The sequence below is a fragment of the Cibotium barometz genome, chromosome 10 (genome assembly GCF_041138505.1).
Source record: "Cibotium barometz isolate CiBa-2024 chromosome 10, ASM4113850v1, whole genome shotgun sequence".
Taxonomy (NCBI): domain Eukaryota; kingdom Viridiplantae; phylum Streptophyta; class Polypodiopsida; order Cyatheales; family Cibotiaceae; genus Cibotium; species Cibotium barometz.
In genome coordinates this window covers 52658573-52675407 of record NC_141055.1, presented here as the reverse complement: position 1 = coordinate 52675407, position 16835 = coordinate 52658573, and the positions used below count along the sequence as shown (strand labels likewise).

At 47.2% G+C, this 16835-nt stretch overlaps 1 protein-coding gene across 1 annotated transcript in view; it reads right to left on the bottom strand.

The window, feature by feature from the left end:
• LOC147635045 (monothiol glutaredoxin-S17-like) overlaps positions 1-16225 on the bottom strand; it is a 32280-nt gene extending 16055 nt beyond the window's left edge. The window contains exons 1-2 of the mRNA XM_086804295.1: positions 15876-16225; positions 15643-15717 (exon numbers count right to left, since the gene is read on the bottom strand). Coding sequence (XP_086660421.1) covers positions 15643-15717; positions 15876-16046 — 246 coding nt within the window. The 5' untranslated portion in view covers positions 16047-16225. The remainder of the gene's footprint in view (positions 1-15642; positions 15718-15875) is intronic.
• Between the last annotated feature and the right edge of the window lie 610 nt (positions 16226-16835).

The following is a 16835-nucleotide window of genomic DNA, read 5'->3' as shown; positions in this document are numbered from 1 at the left end:
GGAGCTCCGGAGGGGTGATCCATGTGCAATGGGTGTAGAGGCTAAGAAGATCCAACCAGATAACCCGGCTGGTATTCTCGTGAGACAGCCGGAGAAAAGGGGAGTCCAAACTGTACTGAAGGGGGGGGGGGGGGGGGGTAGGCGGTCCATGCAGGGCCCATATACTGAGAACCAAGTGGAAACTAGTGCATAGCATACTCCATAGTGGCCCTCAAGTGCTAGTTGTCTTGAGGACTCCAGGGCAAGCCTCGGGTACCTGTGGGGATCCATGTGACTAATGTGATGCAGGTATGTGATTGTCTGGAAAGTGCATCCACTACCATCATGGCTGCAACAAACTCTGCCTGGATAATCTGGTGTGGGATTGATGGTTTGTTGCGGATCATATGGGAGAACATGAATTGGGGCCTCTCAAGTCGCTGCCAATCCTCATCGGATAAATCTAGCCCCCAGAAGGCTGCTCCATACATCAAGGCTGGTGTGACGAGGGTGTCAAAAAGCCAGCCCTTCGTCTTGGGCTCCTGGAAATGTGCCTAGAAGCACTACCGCTCAAGTAAGCTCAAGGCTCCATATATCTGTGTCACTCTGGCATGTGCTGCGGGAACCATGGTAAAGCGTGGGCCATTGAAAGTGACACCAAGGTAGACATAGGATGAGACAATCTCCACAGGGTCCCCTCTATATGTGAAGCTCAATCTGGATGTGAAGGGGCGAGAGGTATTGAAGACCATTACCTTGGTTTTACCAAGGTTAACAGAAAGGTCCCGCTGAGTGCAAAAGTCATGTAAGGCATCCAACTGTCTCTTAAGCCCTTCAGCTGAGTCTGAGAGGAGGACGATGTCATCTTCATAAAGTAGTGTGGGGATCAACATGACTGCCAGTGTGGGACCAGCCCCGCCTAATCTGTCAATGAAGCTTGAGATCTCATCAATGTAGAGGCCGAAGAGAGTGGGTGATAGAGGGCAGCCCTGTTTCACCCCAATAGTGCTAGAAATCTCATGTGATGGACCTCCTGGGGCTCTCACTCGTCCGATGATGGACTCATAGAGAGCGATGATGCTCCAAACCATGTCAGATGGGACTCAGATCTCTTGTAGATGATGTAGGAGGCGGGCTCACAGTACAGTATCAAAAGCTTTGCGGAAATTGTTGGTGTTGGACTCACACACTCACACACACAAACCTGCACATTAGGGTTAGGTGCAGGATGGAGAAGCTCACACACAGAAAAATGAGAGAGAGAGAGAGGGAGAGAGCCAAAAGTGTGGTAGCCACAAAATGCAAGTCAACCCTTGCATGTATGCCACATCCGTATAATATAGAAGTACAAAATATTATAGGTAGAGTGTCCTTTCACACTTTATATCCAAGAGGAAAAACCACATGGAAAAAAGGTGCCCTTGGTTAAGCCCTGTTCACACATAGCACTACCATAAGTGAGCATATGCCTACAAATCCCCCCTGTAGTGGAAGTGTGAACTTGTACAAGGTAGTAGATCACTCCCTGTATGAGAGTAGGCCCAAAGCTTTGCGGAAAGCTTCAAACTTTTCTCGAGGTAAAGCCTTTGTGAATAGATCTGCAACATTATCCTGTGTAGGGCAGTAAGATAAACTCATCTCCCTTGCATGTAGCCTCTCTGTGACATAGTGATAATGAATCTCAATGTGCTTGGTACGTGCATGAAATACTGGATTTCATGCCACGGCCATAGCACTCTGGCTATCAGTGAGAATGGTGGTGGGTGTCTGCTGACACTCACGAAGATCAGCCAACAGTCTCCTCAACCATACACAATCTACTCTAGCTGTGAAGACTGCCCTGTACTCAGCCTCACACACACAAACCTGCACATTAGGGTTAGGTGCAGGATGGAGAAGCTCACACAGAGAAAAATGAGAGAGAGAGAGAGAGAGAGAGAGAGAGAGAGCCAAAAGTGTGGTAGCCACAAAATGCAAGTCAACCCTTGCATGTGTGCCACATCCATATAATATAGAAGTACAAAATATTATAGGTAGAGTGTCCTTTCACACTTGATATCCAAGGGGAAAAACCACATGGGAAAAAGTGCCCTTGGTTAAGCCCTGTTCACACATAGCACTACCATAAGTGAGCATATGCCTACAGAAATCCACAAAGCAGCATTAAATCCTCTGATGTCGTGCTCTACCCTCCTCGATGATGGCACGGAGGGTGAAGATGTGGTCAAGGGTAGAATAGCTCCTCCAAAAGCCAGCCTGTCCTGAGGCTATGCATCCCTGGCTCTCTGCAAATGAACTGAGCTCCGCCTCTAGCACTGATAAATAGAGTTTGGCCAATGTGTGGCCAATCAAGGTCGTCTTGTAATTATTAGGATCAAGTGGATCTCCGGCTTTGACGATAGGGGTGATGGTGTTGGTGGAACAAGAGGGTGGAAATCCTTCACAAAGGGCTCAATTGAACGTGTAGGCTAGTAGGGGCGCCAGGGTATCACCATGCCCTTTGTGAAGAAGGTGGAGCTGGTGGGACGGGGATCTGGGGGTGGGGGTAGGGGTGGTTGATGGGGGATATGATAGAGGAAGCGTGCATAGGAGTTCCGAGTGCCATGTGTTCGAGCAGGTGACAGGTGTGGGAGGGCGATGTTCTCGAAGTTTCCTCCAGGCCTCTTTCCAGTTTGGCCCTAAGAAAAGTCGGTATAACTCATCCTCTTTCCAAGCATAGAACTCCCGTTTCTTGCATTGGGTGAGCCCTTGAGAAATCCGTTGTGCTTGGCGCTTCGTGATTTGCCCAATCCGTACCTCATGCTTAAGACGGGAGCGTGTGGCTCGGCATTCGTCATCATACCAACAGTTCTGGGACATGGAACAGCAAGGTGGCTTGGCGGTAGACCACCGCGTGCAGATAAAAGAAGCGGTGGCGGATGTGTGTATGGTGGTGAGCTGTGATGTGAGGGTGGATAGAGAGGGGGACAGTAGGTTCCACATCCTGGAGTTGGCATTAGATGTGATTGGAGTAAACAAGGTCAAGCTCGTGATCAAAAGGGACCCGAGTGTAATGTGAGATGGGGGGTGGTGGTGGAGGGACGGGTGGTGTCAAGGTTGCATTTAAAACCCGTTTCTTATTATTTAGGACTTTTTGGACTTCCGAAAGTTTCCAAATGTTTCAAACTTAAAAAAACGTTTGTGTTTTGGTTTCTTCCCCCGTGTCCTTTTTTCTATCCTCTATATGTGAAGCTCAATCTGGATGTGACGGGGCGAGAGGTATTGAAGACCATTACCTTGGTCTTACCAAGGTTGACAGAGAGGTCCCACTGAGTGCAAAAGTCATGTGAGGCATCCAACTGTCTCTGAAGCCCTTCGGCTGAGTCTGAGAGGAGGACGATGTCATCTGCATAAAGTAGTATGGGGATCAATATGCCTACCAACGTGGGACCAGCCCCGCCTAATCCGTCAATGAAGCTCGAGATCTCATCAATGTAGAGACCGAAAAGTGTGGGTGATAGAGGGCAGCCCGGTTTCACCCCAATAGTGCTAGAAATCTCCTGTGATGGACCTCTTGGGGCTCTCACTCATCCGATGACGGACTCATAGAGGGCGATGATGCTCCAAACCATGTCAGATGGGACTCAGATCTCGTGTAGACGGTGTAAGAGGCGGGCTCGGGGTGGTACAGTATCAAAAGCTTGAAGGAAATCCACAAAGCAGCAGTAAATCCTCTGGTGTCGTGCTCTACCCTCCTCGATGATGGCACGGAGGGTGAAGATGTGGTCAAGGGTAGAGTAGCTCCTCCGAAAGCCAGCCTGCCCTGAGGCTCTGCATCCGTGGCTCTCTGCAAATGAACTGAGCTCCGCCTCTAGCACTCATCCATAGAGTTTGGCCAATGTGTGGCCAATCATGATCGTCCTGTAGTTATTAGGATCAAGTGGATCTCCGGCTTTGACGATGGGGGTGATGGTGTTGGTGGACCAAGAGGGTGGAAATCCTTCACAAAGGGCTCTATTGAACATGTAGGCTAGTAGGGCAGCTAGGGTATCATGGGCATGCGAGATGTACTCGACAGTGAGTCCCTCATGATCTTGGGCTCGTCCATTGCGTAGTCTACGAATGACCTTGAGGACAATGCCCTTTGTGAAGAAGGTGGAGGTGGTGGGGGTAGGGGTGGCTGATGGGGGATATGATAGAGGGAGCGTGCATAGGAGTGCCATGTGTCTGGGCAGGTGATAGGTGTGGGAGGGCGATGTTCTTGGAGTTTCCTCCATGCCTCTTTGCAGTTCGGCCCTAAGAAAAGTCGGTATAACTCATCCTCTTGCGTTAGTGAGCCGTTGAGAAATCCGTTGCGCTTGGCGCTTCGTGATTTGCCCCATGCTTAAGACAAGAGCGTGTGGCCTGACATTCGTCATCATACCAATAGTTCTGGGGCATGGAACCGGAAGGTGGCTTGGCAGCAGACTACTGCGTGCAGATGAAAGAAGCTGTGGCGGATGTGTGGAGTATGGTGGTGAGTTGTGTTGTGAGGGTGGATAGGGGGACAGTAGGTTCCACATCCTGGAGTTGGCGGTAGATGTGGTTGGAGTAAACAAGGTCAAGCTCGCGATCAAAGAGAACCTAAGTGTAATGTGAGATGGGGGGGGGTGTGCAGGTAAGAGTGAAAGAGAGGTAGGCATGGCCAACGCAGGTAAGAGTGAAAGAGAGGTAGGCATGGTCAGCTTCAAAAGGGGGTGGCCGAACGGAGAAGTCGGAGATAAGGTGTGCCAAAGCCGGAGATCCCATAAGGTAGTCCACAGTGCTAGTACCTCCTGAGCATAGTCACAAGGGACGGGGAACAGTAACGGGGGACGAGGAACAGAACGGGAACGGGAACGAGAACGGGGGACGGCCATATGTAGGGAACGAGGATGGGGGTAGGAATGGCACTTAAAAATCACTTTGTCGGCGCCACCCACTCGCCTACACGGGCAAAGCTTGCATGCCCAAGGCCGTGCACCGCCTCCATGAAAGTTGAAGGAGAATTTGAGTGTGAGGGTGGGTGGGAGTGTGTGTGCACTGTGTGTGTGTGTGTGTGTGTGTGTGTGTGTGTGTGTGTGAAGCTTGAGAGAGTGTGTGTGTGTGAGGGAGAGAGTGTCTTGAGAGGCTAGAGCTTGCTTGTGTGAGTTCTTGAAACTTGAGACCTTGGCCCTGGAGGCTTGCTGCTTGAGAGAGAGAGAGAGAGAGAGAGAGAGTGTGTGTGTGTGTGTGAAGCTTAAGCTTGAAGTGTGAGAGGGAGTGTGTGTGTGTGTGTGTCTTCTTATAGGGAGGGAGGCAAGAGAGAGGCCAAGGCCCAAAGCCTCAAAGGCTCAAGGCCTATGGGCCAAGGCTAAAGGCCCACGAAAAGCCCTCCCCAAATAGCCAAAAAAAATGTGACCGTTGCCCAAACATCAACCTGGGGCGTTCCTATGCAGCCGTCCCTCACAATCGTCCCCTCCTGGATCCGTCCCCAGAACGCCGTCCCTTGTGAGGGACGCCCAACTGGGGACGTTCGTCCGTCCCCGTCCCAAAGTATTCCCGAGACGGCGTCCCACTGTTCCAAGGGTCCGTCCCCTCCGTCCCCTGTGACTATGGTCCTGAATGAGGGAAGGAGGTGAGGGCGCCAGAGGAGGGCCATCGGGACATCCCGTTATAGATTACAAGACCATGTGCAACTCCCAACTCTAAGAAATATCTCCCATAAACTGTGACCTCCTCACGGTCCTGTGATGATCGCTGCAGCCCTGTGTCAGTGATGTCCAGCTCTTGTAGTCCGATAGGATCGTCTAGATCGAGTAGTGGAACCAACTGACTTCCCGTTCTGGTGTTGAAATCCCTGAGCAGGAGGACTTCCCCCAACTGTGAGAACTCCATGATATCCTCATATAATGGTAAGTACGGTGACTGGCCATGCTGTGCGGCGCAAGGGGAGTGGCGTGGTGCAAAATAACCCACAGCAATGTGGATGACTCTGTCACTGCTAAGTTGTAGCCGCACCCAACGATATCGTGCATCCTCGTCCTTCCGGACAATGCGGAGAATATATCGGAGATGGGATCTAAAAAGGACAGCCACCCCCCCAGAGCCACGTACTCCTCCTGATGTGCAGGTCTCGCCTCGAAAAGCTTACTCCCACTTATACCTAGCTATGTATGGTAAGCCCCTCTCTCTATAAAAAATGACATCCCTGCCAGTGAGAATCTCGCTCAAGCCTCCTGGATTCAACCACAGCATGCCATTGCAGTTCCATACTGCCAACCCCATGTGTTTGGTCTCATAGACCCCGCGTCCCTATTTGGGACGACGCTCAATGATAATGACTCTACCATCTCTGTAGATAGCCCACTTGCCTGCTCTGCGGGCCTCATGAACTGCCACCATCGCCTCACCGGTGTGCCAACTATGCTGGAGTGAGATCATCTCCCATGTACACCTGTGTGCCCTTGAGGGCAGCCCGCCTGTCTAAGAAGGCATGTCTGCTGGTGGCATCAGGGGCCCTCCATGTATCTGCAAAGGGGGGGGGGGGGGGACGATCTCGTCCACTCCTAGCATCTGGCAAAGCGTCATGGCATCCTCCTTTGGGGAAGCCCCCGCCTGAGCCCCCGTACTCGCACATGCAGGGCCGTATCCTTCTTGTGTTTCTCCTCCTCAAGAGTCTAATGTATGATGCTCTATGGGGGTTTGTGCTTCTTCACCACCTCCACCCAATCTTTCTTAGTGGTCTACATTTCTTCCCGCAGCTTATCATTCGCAGCTTTCAACTGCTCCAAGTCAGTCCTTAAACCCTCCTGAATATCAGTTCCTCCACTATATGGTCCTTGATCGTAGCCTTTAGGGCTTCCATTTTTGCCTGGAGTTCCCCTATCATTGGGGCTGCCTCTGGCATTCCTGTTTGTTGCAGCTGGGTCTCTTTCAACATCTGAATCACCTCTTCCTGGAGGTTCACTTGGGCTGTCAGTTCTTCAATCTTGTTGTTCTTTCCCTGTATCTCCTTGCGGAGGCCTTCCAACTGTCTTTCATGTTGGTTCAGAACCCTGTCCAACACCTTCTTTTGTTCGCCCAGTAGTGGTAAACACCCAAAATCTTGTCCTACTCTAGGACCCTAAGGACCCAATCCCTAGAGGATTGAATGGTTCTATCTATGAGCACACTATGCCTTTTATAGTGGCTTGGACACTTGGTATACTGGCCGGCTGCTGGTCGGCAAGTCATTTATGCTTTAAATGCCCCTTCAGCGCTGCCCGACTGGTGTTCTACTTTGATCATGATGCACCAACTGCCGCCCTATCCTCTGAAGCGCCTGCAGCCGCCTTGCCCCTCTGGTACAGCCGACAACACCTGTATGCAGCCAACAGCACCGAGTCATGCAGCCGACAGAGTATCCACATCCTTCTCCAAGTCCAACCTTGGCCCAACACTGTAGCATGCTCTAAACCCTGGTCTTTTTCTGGCTGCCCCTGCTGGACTAGCTGAGGAACTTGTCCATGGGCATATGTGCACATGACAATATTCATATAGTACAAAAAGATACAAGTATTATGTGGCCTTTGGCCTTCCCAAAAAGGAAACATGATACCTAATCTATGACCTGCCCCATCTTGGGGGGAGATGACTAACAATGAACTCTAACATTGCCTTTTATAGGCCCTTGGCAGCCAGACCAACTGGCTCACTACTGTCTGCCAGCTTCAGTGGACACAAAAACCACATAATCACCACCAACCTGAGGTAAACCTCTGCAAAAGCCTAGCTGACTTTATGTGGCTAATACCCTAAACCTAATGTTTGTGTACTACAAATCAAGAATTAAGCATGCCCAAGTGCATGCACATCATGGGTTGATGTGCTAACATCCTTGTCGAGTGTTGATAACAAAGGGCTCGTCATTCTCACATCGGTGACCTCCCTAAGAATTTTTCTTGAGCCTATATGGGCCTGGCTAGTATCCTAAACCTAATGTTTGTGTACTACAAATCAAGGATTAAGCATGTCCAAGTGTGTGCACATCACAGGTTGATGTGCTAACATGCTTGTCGAGTGTTGATAACAAAGGGCTCATCATTCTCACATCGGTGACCTCACGTACTCCCTTGGGATCTTCAACATATTTCATTCCTACCTTCCCCCATCACGTCTATTATTGCCAATAGATGCATCCAATTTTCACAGAAATCATCTAAAAGAAGAGAAGCATATAACATATGTTCATCCTTGCTATTCTTTGTTTTTTCCAATGCCTCGCAGAGTTGCATTGTCATAGCTGTCTTTGTAGAATCAGAATCATTTCCAAACAAACCATCCATAGAAAGTGTTTTCCACGAGAGCAAATCAACCTTGAGGATTTGCAAATCCTTCCGTAAATATATGTGCTCCATAGTCCAATCATGCACTACCCTAGCCTCCCTCAAAAAGATCTGGCAAGGATGATGTCATACGAGTTGGGTTGGCTAGAAAAATTCATGACCACAAAAGTATACCAAAATCGAAATGAGAAGATCTTAATCTTCAAGTTCCGCAAAACTCCCATGGGTTTTGCTATTGTTCCATTTGCCATTTTTAGGGCATTTTTACAATCAAGTTCGTTCTCTCTAAGGTCAGTTTACCCCACTTTTCCCAGTATTGTTTGGTAAAGATACTTACTCCCGCTTCCACATCTAGGATAGTTGTAGCTTGATAACCCTTATGCAATGTTGGTAATGTTGCATTCGTGTCATGACTCTCATAATAATGTCCCAGATATTCATCGAATCTATGCAAGTTGCAGTAGCAGTTCTAGTTCCCCAATCATATTCAAATCCTCCTCGATGAAGAAAACGAGACAATGAGGTTGAGGTTAACACAGTGGATAGCCAGCTAAGGCTCATCTCCATGGTTATTGCAGAGTGTGCGCAGAGAGTTAGAGAGAGAAGAGAAAGAGATAGAGCCAATACCCTAGAGAGAGAAAGAATGCACGACTCAATGATGTGACTGTTCTATTTTCTTCAATCAAGTGCAATACCCTTATAGGTATAAAGGTTCAGCTCATGACATCATTGCCTCCGACATTCACATAAAATATCTAGCTATAAGCGGCTATAACAGGTTGTTCACACACACATAAGGACACATAAACAAGGGTACACATACAGATAAGGACACGTAAACAGGGATACACACACGATGGAACACGTACAAGGACCTATTCACATACACGAAGCTTCGAATACCCGACAAAACCCCCCTTCAGAGAGGTAGTGAGACCCAACATGCAAAGGAAGTAGCTACCTTCTGAAACCAGCCTTTAGAAACTTGACGGGCGGTGGCACAAACACTCGCACACAAAACACTTCATCACCCATGAGAACCTGAAAAAGGACAACAAACAGGGAAGCTAGAATGCTCCTCAAATAGTACAAGGACACCGATTGGCTCCAAAACGCAGTGGTGCCCCTTGCGGTATTTCTTTACTTGATCAAAAATGAGTACATAGTACAACTTGTCAAATCCTTTACCAATAGGATCCCTTTTAGCTTTTCACCCAGGACTTTCCCAATAAAAACTCTCGCTTAGTACAGCAAAGCATTCCATAGAGAAGGCACACCTGTACGACACCTTCCTGCTTGAAAAGGTCTTCTTCATCTCAACCATGGATCCCATGAACCCTTTCCTAGATATAGCAGTAGGGCTGTACCAAACCATATGTCCTTCCTACAGTCACAACTTGCATGTAACCTCGAGAAAAACTAGAACCTGTTCACAGGAATCCAGAGACATGCTTTCCTCATGAAACCAAAGACTTGTATCTGATAAACCATAGACCTGTATCCATAAACCATAGGCCTGTATCCTCGATACCATAGTCCTATTTCTTCACGAAAGACCAATGTCTTGTTTCCATGACAGATAAATCCACAAATATGCACCATCCAATCACGATGCCAAAAACCTAGAGAGAGAAAGATAAAGGATATGTCAAGCTTGACAGCGGCGACTGTACCTAGTGGCGGCGGCAGCAACAGTCGCCTGGCTCCTCTGCTTCTTTTCAGCATAGGGACACCAAGTATAGTATTTTAGGTGATTGTATCCATCCCTCTCAGGGACCTCTTGTAAATACAATTGATTTTGGAAATATAATGGATTCTTCTTTGTATACTGCTTTCCATTGTGTATTGATTCACTTTCTTCTTTTCTCATCCCTTCTTTGGATGTAAATGAATTAAGTGTGTTTGAAAGCAAAGAATTACAGAAGATACTTGATTCATTTCAAGATGTATTTCCTAAGGAACTGTCATCGGGTTTACCACCTAAACGGGCAGAAGATCATCGTATTGACTTGATCCCTGGTGCTCATCCTGTGAGTATTCCACCTTATAGGATGAGCCAAGCTGAGGAAGATGAGTACTCGAAGATTATTTGAGGATGGGCCAGATCCGTCCAAGTAAATCACCTTGGGGTGCACCTGTGTTGCTTAGGAGAAAGAAGGACAATACCTGGAGAATGTGTATAGATTACAAGAGATTGAACAAGCTGACCATTAAGAACCATTATCCTCTCCCTAGATCAGATAACCTGATTGACCGGTTAGTAGGAGCGAAATATTTCACAAAGCTATATTTACGTACTGGCTATCACCAGATACGTATTCATGAAAGGCATGTCGAAAGAACCGCCTTTCGGACTAGGTATGGCCATTACGAGTTTCTCGTATTACCTTTTGGGTTAACCAATGCTCCAGCCACTTTCCAGCAAATGATGAACGATCTTTTTCGTGAACATTTGGGAAAATTTGTGGTGGTGTTCCTGGATGATATTTTGATTTATAGTCGTACTCTTGAGGATCATGTCAGACACCTCACGATTGTCTTATCTATTTTAAGACAGAATCGACTATATGCTAAGTTAAGTAAATGTGAGTTCTTTATGATCGACATCATTTACTTGGAACACAAGATCACTAGAGATGGATTGAGCATTGATCGGCTGTCATGGTTGGGTGGTGAGTCAGGCCTGCACCCCCTTGCTTGTTTATTTGTTCGTTTGTTTGCAGAATTCGAGTTTCGAACCAAGATCGATCACGAGGGGATCCGTGGGGATTTGACAGCAAGCGTATCTCCAGACCCTAGGTGTGAGTTGGGATGTGGATGTTAGGCCTCTAGCCTCTTGAAATGTTACCGTGGCAGGAGGTTCTAGTTGGACACTAGCCCCTGCTAATGCAGATGTTTCTCTCTCGATTTGACCAATGTCAACTGATGTGACATGTGAGGGATATGACCGTCGTAAACACAACCTTAGGCTAACTGAATTGCACTTAATGATGCTTAAGAAAGACAGATAGTGTCAATGCAATGCAATGCAGCTATATTAGATGAATGTGTTACAATGAGATTTGAATAGATCTATGATGCTGTCCTAGATGGATATCCTTCTCGGGATGAGATGGATAGGCTGAATGCTGATGCTGAGGACTGTTCCTTGCTCCAATGCTGAGGTCCACCCTTCGATGCCGGCTTCCCTCTATGTAGGAGATAGGAATGATGAACTATATGCTGAATATGCTGCCTATATGCTGAATATGCTGATATATTGAATGAGCTGCTGTCCCACTGTCTTTCCCTTGTCTCCTGGGAAGGAAACGCTGAAGGGATGGCTTTGGAACTGATGCAATGCTGATCTGATGCTGAAACGCAGATGCTCTCCTGTTGCCTGGGAAGGAAACGCTGAGGAGAGATGAATGCGTTGGCTGAATCTGATGGATTGAACTGGATTGAATGCTGCTGAACTGAACTGGATGATCTATGCGTTGATGCTAGGATGCGATGATGGACTGAAAACGCTGATGATCTGAACTGAGATGATGCGCTTCTATTTATATGTGTGCCTGGTGCCGATCGGCCAGCCCTGAATGCTCACGGCTGGCCATAAATGCCATAAAATGCCAGTCAGTTGGCTTACAATGCTCATGATGACTAGAGTGCTGATGTTGGTGATAAAATACCCCCATATGATGCTCATACTGATATATGCCTGAATGAATTTCCTGATTATATGCCTGATGATGCCATGCCACTTGTACACCTGATGGGTGTGCACATGACAACTGAACTAGCATCCGTGGTGCCTCTTGCCATTTCAAAGAAGTTGCTGTTACAGATGTTTCTCTCTCGATGCTCGTTGCTCGTTGCTCGACCAATGTTAACTGAACTAGCATCCGTATGTAATTTAGTTGGTACCTCTTGCTATTTCAAAGAAGTTGCCGGATCTAGTTGGAGTTAGGTCCCCCTTTCTCCAAATGCCTCCTTATTGCAAGGGGCCCCCACGAAATCCTCGCTACTTGATGTCCCAACTGAGTCCTATCTCCTCAAACAATACACACTTTAATGAGTTCTCACGGATGATCGAATAGACCCAAAACTAAACTGATGAGAGGATTCTTGGTAATTGGATGCACTGTCATCTAGGAAGATGCTAATCACCAACCACTCACTTTGATCTCAAGTGCATGTAATTATATAGCAAGCGAAAACTCTCACTGCACAAAGATGGAGCTCTATCAAAGCTTTTGGCCCTCCACACCTTGACTCACAGTAATCTAAAAGCAAGTACCACCACAATTCAAGGCTCAAACAGCCCTCTTTGGCTCTCTGTAACCACCGTGATTATGCAAAGCAATAATCACGACCGTAATTGTAATAATCACGATTGATATTTTTGGTCTGATGATATGTTTGAGTACTCAAGAGTGATGTTCCCAGTTATTGATCCATGTTGTTACCCTCTCAACAGATTTTTAATAGCCGTGATTGGCAATCACGGCGTGATTACCGATCACAGGCATGATCACAGAGACGTGATCATGTCTTCCGATCACGATGTCCTTTGGATAAGATAAGATAATGCTCCTACCTGAAACCTGCAAAACAAAGCCATAACCCATGAACGGGATGCAAGCCTAACTCACCACCCAACCATGACAGCTAACAAGACCTAGCTGTCCCCACCGAGCCACGAGCTAAGCTAACTAGCTAGACGTACCGACCAGTCTCTACTCCATGACGTCCCATACCGCTACGGAGCTACCCTCGCGGGCCTCGAGACTGCTGCTAGCCTCAACTGCATGAAGCAAGTGCACGTTTGCACTAGATCCAGGCTCCTGACCACAAAGCTCTCGCATAACCTCCCGAGACTCTGACTAACTGACTGACCCGGACCACCCTTTTATAGTCTCTTGGCCGGTCACCGGGCATCCACACATGCGCGCCCGCCCGGCAGTCCATCCCAATCTTCCTGCCTAGCTCCAAGCTACCCCAAGCCTCGAAGCTAGTCTTGTGTGCGTGTTGCACACGATAGATACACTCTGTGCACATGACAACGCCCCAACAACATTTAACCGCATGATGATGCGTGTGTTCAGAGACGTGATCAAAAAGTGTGTTCATTTTCTTGGATGACATACTAGTTTTTTCAACTACAGTCGAGCAACACAACATTGACGCTAAAGGTGCTAGAAATGAAAAGAAATCAAAAATTTATTTGATGTAATTAGTGCCGAAGACATCCAATTGATCCCACCAAAGTGGCAAAAATTCTGAATTGGGAGACTACAAAAACAATGTACAATGTACGATCATCTGTGGGGATTTACCAAGCATATTCCACCCACATAGACAAGTTCTCCGACCTCTCGACTGCTCTCACTGATCTGCTGAATGGTGTCAAGAGTCAAGACCCATAGGCAACACATCCACATGACTCCGCGTGGATTGCAAGCCTTCAAGGACCTCAAGGTTGCTTTGTCAAAGGCCCCTTGTTTAGAGCTTGCCTCATGGGACGATCCATTCCAAGTAATCACCAATGCGTATAGCATCGCCATTGGAACTATGCTACAGCAGAATGGTCATCCAGTAGCTTACATGTCTCATAAGCTGATTCCTATAGAGAGGAATCACTCAGTCTATGATCGGGAACTCCTAGCCCTAATTCACGCCCTAAAGCATTGAAAACATTTTCTATATGGGCGCGATTTTAAGGTTCCGCCACCAAGTCTATGATCGGGAACTCCTAGCCGTGATTCACGCCCTAAAGCATTGAAAACATTTTCTATATGGGCGCGATTTTAAGGTTCCGCCACTAGGAGGGCTGTCAACCAGTAGATAGGACTATGGGCCAGTATCAAAAGCCTCACATACTACAAGCGCTCAACGTTTGATGCCTATTTTGCTAGTCTTAGGCTGATGGAATAGGCCGACCAACATATGAGGCCCTATATAAGCATTGGACAATGATTGGGAAAAACCATCTCAAAATCTGTGAGTGCTGAAAGTCCAAGAGCTGTACACAAGCCAAGTAAAGGGCCAAGGCAAGATGGAAGGTGTAGATCAAGGGATCCATCTTCACGCTGAAAGCAATCTCGATTCTCAGCCAAGGGAAGACAATCCAAGTCAATTCAATCCAGGCTATTTGCAGCCAGAATTATGTCGTTCTACTCATTCAATAAAGCAAATACACCATACATGGTGGAGGCCCTTTAGAGAGATTTCGTTCTCTCTCTCTCTCTCTCTCTCTCTCTCTCTCTCTCTCCATCATGTTATTTACCGTCAAGCACCAAGGGCTGAAATAATCCTCGTCTATAGGCTTCTGCATGTTACAGGTGCTACACATGACATCCCCTCCTGTTTATCTTGACAATAAGCTCGGCAATGTCGGTGGATGCTGCTCCAACAATGCACGATCGTTCTTGTAGAACCTTTTGTCGGCTTCTTGAGGGTCTTCTGTACCGAATGATGATGCCGGATCGTGGTACCTTTTCGGAATGGATGGAGGTACCATGCTCTCTCTCTCTCTCTCTCTCTCTCTCTCTCTCTCTCGCTTAGTTATGATCGAAGTCTCAGTACCTTCTCCCTTACTATCTACGAGGAGCTTCTGATTGTGTGGTCATGCGTGAATGAGGCTGCCTATCGTATGTATGCATGTACTTAAGAAATAGCCAACCATGATGTGTGCGTGTGTGTGTGTGAGTGAGAGAGAGAGCTAATGCTTGAGGATGGCCCTGAATAGGGACACTTAGGGCTAAACGTGTCTTAAAAGTTACTAACTACTGTTTGCACATGTAGTGTAACCTTAACCCACAATCTATACAAAGGAGGCTTAAAACTTGGAGGGTGGGCTCTGGTCGGGCTCCTAAGTGCTGGGAGCTATGGCTGGGAAATGGGCTTGCCACCTCCTCCATCAAGGTCCAATGAACTATTGTGTGTTTCAAATTTGCATGCCTAAGCTGGTTGAGAGATACATACCATCATCCCTTTTCAAATACTACACAACTGCTGCCTGTATGAGACATATAATGCCTTTACTGTTGCATATAATTAGAGCTTCCTGATCTAGGCATGCATCAAATGGTTGTCTGATTTGATACACAGGCACAGCGCTGCCATACACACGTGTCTGGTACATCTCAGTCTATCTAAGCACTAGCACATACAATACGGTAAACATGCACAAACATCAAACGGCTGCCACATATCCATGCGCTCATCAAATGGCTTCTCAATTCTATACAGAAGCAAACATGCATGAGCTAGGCTGCCTATCGACACAGGCACTCTGAGACAGGCCACACGTGTGACACGCAACCACTGCATTCTTCACTCAGACGTTGTCAAGAGAGAACGATCAAGAACGAGGCACCTTGATGAAAACGAAGAAGGGAACAGCAGAGACTTCAAAAGCTTCAGAAATGTCCGGGGTCTCTTCTGCTTCAACCTGAAGCAAAAGCCAATTGAAACCAAAGATTCATTTACCATACTCGGAAGCACATACTTATTTACCCTATCGCTTACCCAGAGCACAGGCTCTAACCATTAAAAAAAGTCAGAGTTGCAGAAGCTAATAGAACCAGAGAATGCTGAACAGTAAGAGACCCTGAAGAAATGTGCGTTAGGGTTTTCGGAGCAGAGTTGAGCAAAGACAGCGTCCATCTGAGCTGACGCTGGACACCATGACGCCCAAAAATGCAGAGCCACCGAACCCATTTGTTTGATCAAATCGTCCAACTCCGCTTTGTTGCGCAGATCCTTCACTGAAACCCCCATCTTCGATATTCAGAACTGTTCGAGCAGCAGATTAAGCTCTGTCGCGCAGGCAACTCTCGAAATCATAAAGTTTTTGCTTGTGCTGTGGATATACGTATGCATCTATGCATATGTATATATACGTGAGTAAGTGTGTGTAAGGCCCTTTACACACAGGTGGCACGTGGCGTGCTGGGCCAATGAATGGTCAAGCCGTGCATGCAGGCTTTACACACTGCAAGAGCTCTCCTGCCATGCTGGCCTCCACGCATCGCTTCTCCTTCGCCTGTGCGTGGGCAGCGGGACACGGCTACCCAAACTTGGGCGCAACGCACTCCACCCAATCCAGCTTCTTGGCGCGTCGTAGGTGGACCGTCCTGCTCGGTTTCCCACCACATAGCGTTGATAAAATCGCTGCAGACCAATTTCCCCAGCATGCACAATCAGGCAAAGGATCTCCAGGTAACCTGCATTTTTTTATTCTTGCTCTCTGTATTTTACAGCATTTGTCTGTATTATCACAATATCTCTACTACAACATGCCCTCTGTATTTTCTGCGTATTTTCTTCAACATGCTAGTTTTTCAACCTGTTGTTTTCTTGCTCTATGTGTTTTCAGAAAATATAGATGTTACAGAAAACATGCTGTTGTTTTTGCATATTTTATATTCGTCTATATTTTCTGTGTTCGTCTACAGCGATTTTATAAATGCTCTGTGCATGCTCTGTATTCATCTGTTTTTGCATGTTCTCCATAGGTTCTATGTTTTCTACAAAATGCTGTATTTTCAGCATGTTGTTTTCTTGCTC